At 37.6% G+C, this 10,990-nt stretch overlaps 2 protein-coding genes across 3 annotated transcripts; one reads left to right on the top strand and one right to left on the bottom strand.

The window, feature by feature from the left end:
• The first annotated feature begins 657 nt into the window (after positions 1-657).
• LOC105335253 (protein SMIM7 homolog) lies at positions 658-2,013 on the top strand. The gene is made up of 5 exons (XM_011439061.4): positions 658-774; positions 945-986; positions 1,115-1,164; positions 1,675-1,765; positions 1,873-2,013. The coding sequence occupies exons 1-5, from the start codon at positions 749-751 to the stop codon at positions 1,886-1,888; spliced, it is 225 nt and encodes a 74-aa protein (XP_011437363.2). The 5' UTR covers positions 658-748; the 3' UTR covers positions 1,889-2,013.
• A 33-nt stretch (positions 2,014-2,046) lies between these two features.
• Positions 2,047-10,913, bottom strand: LOC105335254 (choline transporter-like protein 1). 2 transcript variants are annotated; one of them, XM_066067761.1, is made up of 20 exons: positions 10,768-10,913; positions 9,899-10,006; positions 7,124-7,266; positions 6,691-6,927; positions 6,114-6,225; positions 5,945-6,008; positions 5,756-5,864; positions 5,112-5,232; positions 4,945-4,992; positions 4,634-4,705; positions 4,467-4,533; positions 4,307-4,368; positions 4,086-4,192; positions 3,943-3,996; positions 3,764-3,850; positions 3,572-3,687; positions 3,168-3,334; positions 2,505-2,597; positions 2,333-2,425; positions 2,047-2,191 (listed from the first exon to the last, which is right to left on the bottom strand). In XM_066067761.1, exons 1-20 carry the CDS (start codon positions 10,807-10,809, stop codon positions 2,105-2,107), a joined length of 1,989 nt encoding a protein of 662 aa, XP_065923833.1. In that variant the 5' UTR covers positions 10,810-10,913; the 3' UTR covers positions 2,047-2,104. The 2 variants fall into 2 exon arrangements, with proteins under 2 accessions (XP_065923833.1, XP_065923831.1); XM_066067759.1 differs by having other exon boundaries at positions 10,753-10,906.
• Between the last annotated feature and the right edge of the window lie 77 nt (positions 10,914-10,990).

The raw sequence follows: 10,990 nt of genomic DNA, 5'->3' as shown, positions 1-10,990 counted from the left end.
ACAAGAAATGTTGAACAAAATCAATGTTTTCAACAAGTTTCACATCTTTTTGTTTGAGTATAGATAATTTTTTTAATAAACAAAAACAATAATCCATATGTAGCAGGTTTTAGCAACAATTTATGAAATTTAGTTACGCAAAAATGATTTATTCAAATTGATTTGACATTTTCTCTGTCATTTAGGGAGCAGCATTTGGTGAATGACGATGCGTCATGCGATACAAAAAAACCTCAAAGAAAGGCAACGTTGACGCATTTATATTTTAACCCAAAAATCTGTCTTTTGGTGATTCATACGGCTATGAAACTGGAAGTAGCAGATATTGCTTACAAAATATTGATAATTAACCTTTCTTTATCAATTCTTATATAATTTCATACCGCATAAATCACCAGAGAAAACAATTTACTGTTTATATTTACATCTCTTTTAAACCGTTTAAATTATTATTCAAACTGTAACTGTATTCAAGCCGTGAAGAAATTTAGATGATAAGATCTGATGAATCCGTCAAAAAGATGTTCATGAAAATAAGCTTCTAAAACGAATTGGTACTTTTTAAACATTTTAGATATAAAAGTTAAACAAAGTTGAAAAGACTCGTGACTGTGTTCAGTATCAATTTATCTGCATTACGGCATTTCAACACGAACATTTTTGCAAGTCGAAACAAGGGAAGAACGAGTGTTAACGAAATCGAATCATTTATCCTCGAGTTACTGGGAATGGAAATGACAACGTAAACATGATTTCAGACTTGATTTTATTTGGGTAAGTTTTCAGGCTATTAAGCTTTTATATTTGAAAAAAATATATATCAAATAAAACTTATGTTACGACGCTGTTTTGACTATAACTTTCAATAAGTATTGTTTACATTTAATGAATTGTAAATGGATGGTACACGCCAACTAAACACCAAAATCATTTTCTCTGTTTAGAACCTTGTTGGTGAATGCTGGTGCTATCTTGAACTTTAAACTGTAAGTACCTTTCAGTCCCTTTTTAACAATACAGTGCTATGTCCAGTCACTCTTTAAAATTGAGAAATGGTTGTTCTTTTGAGGACTTTCAACAGACTATATGAATTATAACCTTTTTTTTTTGCCAGGGTCAAAGCAAAGAATGACCAGTTCGAAGTGAATGCTGAACCAACCTTAGGTAGTTTATAAATTCTTTCATAAATTGTTGACTGGGGAAATGTGTGTCAATTGAATTGTACCTATAGTTCTCAACATTCGAGAACTTATGAATATCTCTATAGTTTACTAACAGTATTAAATTTAGGTGTCTGTGTTATTTTGTAAACACTCACTGGTACATACTGTGTACAGGCAAATATTCGCTCCCATTTTATTTTCCCCCCTTTGCCCTCGCTCTCATCTGGCCAAAATATAAGCTGAGCGAATTTCAAGGTATCAAATTATTTTTTTTTAAACAAAACCGTATCTTGGTGAATTCAAGACGGGGCAAAACTGTAGAAGGGCAAAAATTACTCGGAGCAAAAATAACCCTGTGTACAGTGTAAAGGTCATAGAGATGACATCTCATCTATTTCAAGATAATGCAACATGTAAATGAAATTCTAATTCAATTCTTGATTTGAAGTTTGTTCTTGATAAGTTTGACTATGATTTACAAGCAGTGTAAGTGTGAAGTTGTTGTTTTCAGGGGAGAAGGTTCGAGAGTTTTTACAGAGTCTGCGCTACTTCAGAATCTTCATAGGATTATGGAATATTTTCGTTATGTTTCTCATGCTAGTGTAAGTGCCCAGTTTTGCAACACTAGAGCATTTGATCTGAGATAAAATTATTATTTCTAGAAACAGTATTAAACTTTTAACTTGTTCTGTTTTTTCTTTCATTTCAGTTTCTTCGGTCACTGATTCACGCTGATGCTGCCTTATCCTCACCCTCATTGTAAACAGACCATTTATCCAACATTTCTGTTCATTATGTGAAGTTACTTTCATCACTTGTATAAAATATTTATTATAAAAGAATTGTTATATAAGACAAAAATGTTTGTTATTCCTGATTTATGTCCCTTGATTCCCTACGTTTACCCAAGAACTTCACTGTCTCAGTCCATTTTAAGATGGCTACACAGTTGCGAGATCTGTTTCCTCTTTTTTCTTTTTCTTTTGCTTGTCCATGTTCATTATTTTGCTTGTTTTCTGCATATAGTTCTATAAGGAAATTATGTATTAACATTTTATAACAGAATTGAAGTTTAAATGACTAGTGAAATTGTAAAGTCCCTATACTCAAAGGACTTATCCAAATTAATTTCAGTGTTTGCCACTGTAAGATCGGTGTTGTGATCTTACCAGTAGGTCTGTGCTCATATAGTAGGGCTTGTTGATTCCGTCATTTTCCTTACAATCCTCACAGAAACACAAGAAGATGGTATCAATTGTAATCTGGAGAGAAAGGGAAAAAGCAGGGAATATGGATCCAGTAAAATCTGTTGGTGAAATATCTTCATGAAATGTGACCTACCTCATACACTAGGAGGAAACAGTGGGAGATGGCATAGGCAAAGGCACAGCTGACAGTCAGAGGCACAAACACGAAATTTACATCCTCATGTCCCTTTGAATTGTTAAAGACTAATACCAGTAATCTCGTTGGGACGTTATTTTATTAAAACACAATGTTTATGATGTGACCAAAGTCATAGTCAAATGGCATCAGTTCAGGGTCATGTCTTAATTAAGACGTGAGCAAGGTGTGCGCCAAGTAAAGCTGTGTATAAGATGATATGACCTTAACAACATCAGCTGACATTGGCCCACAGTTATGACCCCCCCCCCCCATGACCTTAACAACATCAGCTGACATTGGCCCACAGTTATGACCCCCCCCCCCCCCCCCCCCGGTCAAGTTCAACTGTTGTGCGAAGTATGAGCTTCAGATGTTTGTTCTTTACAGAAGTTATGTGGATAGACACAGAAGTTGAACAGAAAACTAGAATAAAGGATAGAAAACCAGACATGACGATTTACTTGATATATGCCTCTAAAACTTCTTAAGTCATGTTTATTTTTTTATCACTTTTCGAAGGTAATTGTAGTTTATTTATTTGCACTTTTATTCTGTAATTAAAATTGACGTCGCACCTGCTAACACCCTGTACCTAGGCTGTGAACCGTTCAGACTGACCTGGAAGAATTCGTTGCCAACCACGAGGACGACAGCCATGGTGCTGAGTTTCCCGAGGAACAGGACAAAGTCTCCGATAGAGTTAATGGCCGCCACTCTTAAGGCGTTCTCCAGAATCAGCAGGAAGGCCTTCTTGGCCCCCGTACAGAATGAGTGACCGAAGATAGCTTTAGACATATCAAGAAAAATTGTACTTTTTTTGTGTAAATTGAAAGTATCAACATCTTGAGAGCGAAAATTCCGAACACATATTGCAAATTATCCCAAATAGTAAAGATAAACATTATGACATTTTCTTCTTTGATAAAATCTTTAAAGATAAACAAGAAGGGCGCCACGAAATGTTTATTCTCTGAAACAGTGTTTCTTTTGTTTTAAGTCAAGATTGGTTTTAATATACTTACCAATTTCAATGTACGCATTTCTGTTCAAATACGCGAGAAACTTCTCAAAACACCAGAGACAGCATTGTAACACCTTGAGAACGAAGTCCACCACGGGGCCACTCTTACCCCGCAACCTGGAAGTAAGGGCAGTGACGTGTCACAGCATCTACACTATGGTGGGGGAGAAACAGTTCAAAGGTGTAAGCTTACCTTGACTGGATGTAGGCCAGAATTAGTCTGGCCAGGCGCACTACTGCTATGATGAAGGACCCAAACGCTATTGACCCCATGTGGTATCTGCAACGAATAATTCTACCCCTTGTACTGCCCTGAAGTCGCTATGGATGTCTTTGTCAATGTTTTCAATGCGGAAGAAGCTATGTACCCACCTTATGATTCTCCAGATAGCCGTAGCGATAGGACACCCCATGGACGACTTGTCTCTGAAACAGATATTTCGAAACTAGAATATTGACATTCAATATTATTGAATTTGTTTATAAAGGGGATGAGATGATGGAGTCAGGCCTACCTTTTGAAATACCAGGTGGCTATGGCACTGGCTATGACAAAGTCTTGACACGCAACGATGAAAGCAGAAATCCACAAAAATCCAAAGATATGATACCACCGTACATACTACAAAAATCAAAACACAAGCTGAGCGCTAGATTAAACAAATCACTTCAAATATTCTAATTAATATAAGAAAATTGCATTAACGAATCACATGATTGGTCACGTGTGAATCACCTCCCATGATTTCTCCATCTCGTAGGAGACTGTCTGCGTCTGGTTGTTCACATTGGGCTGTCCTGTAAGACAGTTAAGAATTACTTCACATATGATCAACCATTATTTGAATGTCCATTAACTTGGGAGAAGCATCGTTTGTGCGACATCTCACACCTACCAGATGTCTCTATGTAGACCGCTATCAGCACCAGTCCTCCCACCGTTCCTACCAGTATCAACAGCGTCTAGTGAAAGGAACGGAGGAACATGAGACTGTGGCTTACAAACCGAATCAGTTCACAATCACATGAATGCTTTTGGCGGGAGTCCGCGACATATACTCACCCAGACAGGCTGTAGCAGCAGACACGGTACACACTTCAGGGCTTTCCCGGCTTCTTTGAAAAGTTGTACCACCTATATTGTATATTACAAGTTTCACACAGAGATTTCCTCTGTTTATGAATATGATTAAGTTGGGAGATAGTTCGATAGGAAGCCACTCCGCAAATTGGTATAGATAGTTTTAAATTCTCTGAATTATTAAACTTAAATGTAACATACATGTAAATGGCAATAAATAGTTAATAAGATGACTTGCACGACACAAATCCAGGCAACCCTTTACTACTCTTGTATAAAACACTTCCACTTACGAGCTGAATTCTCTTTCTCATGATGAGTAACACAAGAAGCAGCACTAACTGGAAAACAAAGAAGACGGCGTCATAATGTAGCTGTGGATCGGTGAGATGACAGACTTCCCTGTTATGCTAGAATGAATTTGTGGACACATGTTTTGTGACTTTAGATGGACAGTTACCGTGATGGCGCTGGTGACGGCGGCGTAGATCAACCAGGTCTGGGTTCTCTCCCTTTCTGCCTCTGTCTGCTCGTTCGCTGGGAGTCCTTTGTACCGCGCGTCAAACCGGTACCAACAGTACCTACAGGTAACAGAATATACCGTCCAATGTAGATTAGGTATCAACAAACCTAAGTATACAGAATAATAACCAACTACAGAGTGGATACTAACGGTAACTCAACAGAGCAATCACCAACTGCACAAAGCGGTACCAACTTTACCCCAACAAAGTAACCAAACACAAAACGGCCCAAACAGCACAACAAAATAACCAAACACAAAACGGCCCAAACAGCACAAAGTGGTACCAACTGTACCCCAACAAAATAACCAAACACAAAACGGCCCAAACAGCACAACAAAATAACCAAACACAAAACGGCCCAAACAGCACAAAGCGGTACCAACTGTACCCCAACAAAATAACCAAACACAAAATGGCCCAAACAGCACAAAGCGGTACCAACTGTACCCCAACAAAATAACCAAACACAAAACGGCCCAGTACCTCAAGAAGAACACCAAAGTATGGAGTGGCACTAACCGTACTCCAACAGAATAATAACCAAACAGCGAGTCAATGAGCTGACCCAGAGTCTCACCAGCTGTATCCGGAGGCTCCGATAGAGAATGCGATGACGGCGAAGATGAGCATCCAGATGATGACGGCGGCAAGGAGCCACATCAGCACCACCACCACCACCGAGGTCCCTACGGTCAGGCAATGCTATCAAGTCAGACAAGTCAAGGTCAACAATGGAGTCCGAATGTTTATAAAAGTTCCAACTTACCGAAGGCGATGGCGGCGAGGTATAGAATCTCCACCCACGTATTCTTCAGATCAGAGATGACTTTCTACAAGTTCAAGAGTACCGTTTCATCGTGGACGGAATGGATTCCAATGGCCCTATGTAAGTTTTAGAGAGATTAAACCCGTAACTGTTATAGTAGTGGTGTTACCTGGGTGAAGCTTCCCCCGGAGATACCGCTGAGGAGTGAGGTGAAGGACCCGGACATACCTTTGACCATCATCACCACTGAGTCGGGGATACAGCGCCAGAACACACTGGTGCTACAAGACACAAAAGATATAAAGAAATCCAAACGAGTCCCACCCTGTCGGGGATACAGCGCTAGGACACGGTGGTGCCACAAAACACAAAGGAAAATCTTGCATGTGTCCTATTGGTTAATTTGTGGTGATATCTTTTGTCAGATAAGTTAAAATGATTTTTTATCTTAAAGCTATTGGTTATTTCATTTGACTTGATATTTCGTGCTAGAATAACGTTGGTTTATCTTGTTTGATCGACAGTTTGAGTCCTAATAGTTATTTTAGTTTTATCCCTTTACCATATTTTGTAACATTGATTTGGATATCTTTTGAATCCACGAAATGACATACAAACTTCTGAGGCGAGTTCAATAGAGCAAGCGATCGCGAGCGCTCGCCAAACTTCCCTATACCCGCAACACAAATTTTGGCGAGCGATCGCGAGCGCTCGATCTGTTGAACACGCCTCTGGTTTACACATACTGCGGTTTGACGGGTTTAAGGCAGATGTCGTCATCACTGACGTAAGCTGACGTGTCATATCTACACAGACTGGTGTTGGTGCGAGCCATGTATGCGTCTACCTCCGCTGACGAAGACAGCGTCTCGTTTGGACAATGAGACAAGCAGACGACGATGTCAGGGTTACTAGAGAAGGAAGGGATGATGTGGGTTTTCAGTAACTCTGTATAGTAACCTGGATCTAGATGTAACGTTCTTCTGAAAAATTAAATTACGTTCATTTATGCATACTTAAGTCTACTGTATCACACTTCCTCAAGTATTTTGGCGTTTCCTTTGACGTAGAGACGATTTGACCAAGTCTAGATGTCTCGTGATGATGTTTGACCTTACCACAAAGTATTTACAAGATAAAAAGACGAGATTTTTGGTACATATATTGAAAATTTCTTACTTTTTCCCCGACATGTCCCGTCCTGAGAGGGGAACCCCCGGTATGGGCGTGTTCTTTCTGTCGCAGACGTTACCCCAGCTGTCCACACCGTACACCAGACGATACGGGTCACCCTGGGAAACCCCGCGGTACGCCACGTAAACCTGCCAAAGAATGAAGATTAACAGTAATTACAAGACATCTATCAATATTCTAGGTATGAAACTCTTGGAAATGTATTTCATGATCATTCCTAAAGACTCATTAATATTCCCGGAGGCTCAATTTTTGTGAATTTCGTGGGTACCTATTACCAGCGAATAAATATCCCCAACGAATTATGAAACGCAGTCTTCAAACAGAATATCCACGAACGTACATGACCTTTTAGAACCATTTTAATAAGACCTTGGACATTCGGTAGGACGTAATTATCTATTTCTTGCGTCAAAACAAGTTAAAAATGACGCTGGTTTCAAGTGAAATATACCAGATCGCATGGTTTTAGCTTAAAAGCCAGACAAATGTGTTGATTTCAAAGAGCTATGGCTGAGTGGCCAACAATGAAATAGACAGGCCTACGTCACTTTGCTGTTTGACAAAACTACCCAAAGTCCAACTTCTTGTTAAAATGGTTCTGAAAATTGACAATCCACGAATTTAAATGAAACTTCGTTCGGTCAATGTTCAATGTATAAAATGTTCTTTTTAATGTGATTTTCTTGTTTAGGTCGGAAGACGAGATCCTATCCGTTCGCGGTGTAGAAGAGAAATAAGACTCTCTGATCTCACTTCTACGGCGTGGCCGGATCGCCATTTTCTTTTACAAAAATGTTACATGTACAAACTTCATTACGAGAAAAAAATGTCGGTGACATTAGTGGACTTATTTCAAATAAACATTAGGTATGATTACAAAATGTTTATCTATCTTTTACGACATGAAATTTCACTTGGGAGTTTTCCAGTACTGAAATGATTTGAATACTGCTGAACCACCAGCAATTGTCTCTAATATAATTATTTATTTCGATGTGACCAAGACGCTTTCTTCTACATGTAATAACATGTGTTACTGGTAAATACACGGTGGGATAGTTTTAACATATATTTTGCGTCGAAAGGAACTTGCAAACAAGCTAGACCCCTTTCTTTGAAGCTATCGTTCTATTCTATAAATACCGTCTGAACTATCTGCGTTTTAAAGAGGTTCGTTCCTCTGTTTTTGGGTAGCCATTTTAGGCCACCTCTATTTTGGAAACAATGCATCATTTATTGATTCTACTCATAAATTCATGTTCTATAATGCCAATTAAACTATTTTAAATAAAATAGTAAAGGAAAAATTGCATATTTACAGAGTTTAGTATGGGACTATATTTTGTGGCGGAAGGTTTTTAAGAAGAAAATGAACATTTTTCATAACTCGGTTGATTTTGAGTACCATCACTTTAGCTTTCTTATTTTCAGTACAAACAAAATTTCCAGATAGTTTGTGCATTAGGATATCTTCATTTCGTTTTGAAAAACATATTTTTACAATTTTTTAATATTTCTATCGACACATATTGGCAAATTTAACTTATATTTCATAAAAGTTAAGGAAAAATGAATCCCAATTTTTGGCTAAAATTAGTTTATTTCATGCCATATCTCAATTTTTACATTATAGACCCATACTTTTGGCTTTATTTTCTGAAATTTGAAGATTTTTCTGACAAGTTTATCATAATTTGAGAAAAAGTTTGAGACTTTTAAACAATTTTATTTCATGTTGAATCGGTAATGGATAAAAACAGCGTTTTATCAGTGAAAAAAGGTCAAAATATCAATTAGGCAAAGAAATTGTAACATATTTCTTTATGATAATTTTAATTTCATTTATTTTAAATAGTTTAAATTTGATGCCATAGTTCATTTCGGTAATAAAATATTGAGAGAAAAGCAATTTATGCGCAATCTGCACATTGAGTGCAGAAAGGTCATATTAAATACACCCTAGCGCCAAATGAAGCATATAGGCCTAGACCTCAAAATTTTGTTTTAAATTTTGGTTAGGCTGTGTGTGTAGATTTTTAAAAAATACTTTAGAAAAAAAAACTTTAAGACTTTTTATCGCAGGATCCAACGTCCTTAACAGCATATTTTTTTGGTTTGATTTGCAGAGGAATTCCAATAACATATGCCTTATACAGAAAACAAGTCCTTTGGTTCAAATGTAGGTTTAATCATAAGAATACACCAATTTAAAGAAAAATCTCAATGTCATGTACATTATATCCGAGTTAACACACAGGGGCTAAGTCCGTTAAGACCACAAGATAGATTTTATTTGTGGATAAAGAAAAGACTCGCAAACAAAACGGGCTTAGACCCTGCGCCTTCACACAGCGGATTCGAGATGCTCATCATTCCCTGTTCTGACCACAAGCTAATTGTATCCATAGTTAAAATCTTAGAACCGTTTTAACAAGAGCTTGGACTTTTGTGTAGTTGTGTCAAACAGCAATGTGACGTAGGCCTGTCTATTTCATTGCTAGCCACTCAGCCATGGCTGTTTGAAATCAACAACAAATTTCTGGCTTTTTAGCTAAGACTACGCAATCGAGGCATATTTCGCTTGAAACCATGTCATTTTTAATTTGTTTTGACGCAAGAAAAAAGGAAGCTACGCGCAACTGAAAGTCCAAGGTCTTGTTAAAATGGTTCTAAGTTATTGATACGAAGGGACTCACAGTCATGCAAACCGGTTCCCAAGCTCAAGGGGCCTCTAATAACGTGACTGTGATAGCTTACCATTCCCCCCAGGTAGAGGATGAAGATAATGAGGAACAGCACGTCCCGGCATTGTCTGTCGGCGATAGGACCGTCCTGTAGCTCCGGCCAGTCCTCGTCCTCCTCTGTCTACAACATTATCACATCAACTGTAATTACTGTAGTCACTCCAGCACAGTGCGTGACTGTGGACTTACACATTTGGTGGGGTTTGTGACGTCAGAACTGATTCAAACAACCTTAATGATTTTTTACTCGGCACGGACACCCCAGATCGGGAAAAATGAAGGTACGTAAACCCAAACCCTATCCCACCCCTAAAAACATTCACTCAATATATTTTTGACAAGCCAGAAAAATATAACAAAATCATATTCCGTTTTTTTATTTTTTCTAATACGAAATTTGCACACTTCAATAAATTAAACATAAACTGCAATATGACAACAAGGGTAGGTGGGGTTTTTTTATATTTTAAACATACGCCTACTGTAGTTACTTCGTATATAACGTTATACCTCTTCATTTTCAAACTGAATAATGGAATGTTTTTTATTCTTTGATATTTGTATTATGATCACTGGAGCTTGAGTCGTGAAATATTCACTACTTTTTATACTTAGCGCATTATTTGAATACTTAGTATAATGACTGTTGATCTAATAGGTACGAAATATATTACTATCGTTTTAAATCATCATTTGTTCTATTCTAGCCTTACTCAAATGTGGCTACCTTTTATAATCGCTGACACAGGTCAAGATCTTGAAGGGCATCGAAAACAAAAACTGAGAAAACTGTATGCATGTCTATCGGTAAACTATTTTTTTTAGGTAAAGTTTATTGTAGCCACATGTTTTACGTATATATCTTACTTTAAGGGGTTTCACCTTTGTTGTTTTTGTTTTTCCACAACAGCTTGAGCAACCCATCTTTCGTTTCGTCGTAACGTCACATAATTAAAGTGACGTCATCGCATTAGAAATTGATTTCAAAAATGCTATCATATTCATTGTTAGTTATATACCGTTTAATCGTATGTTATTTGCAGGGTTTTTTGGGGGTATAAAAGGTTTAATTGTAAGAGCCGAGTCTATAATTCTTAAAATCAAA

The sequence above is a fragment of the Magallana gigas genome, chromosome 7 (assembly GCF_963853765.1).
Source record: "Magallana gigas chromosome 7, xbMagGiga1.1, whole genome shotgun sequence".
Classification (NCBI taxonomy): domain Eukaryota; kingdom Metazoa; phylum Mollusca; class Bivalvia; order Ostreida; family Ostreidae; genus Magallana; species Magallana gigas.
The sequence above is the reverse complement of the archived record's forward strand: the minus strand, read 5'-3'. Positions and strand labels throughout refer to the sequence as shown.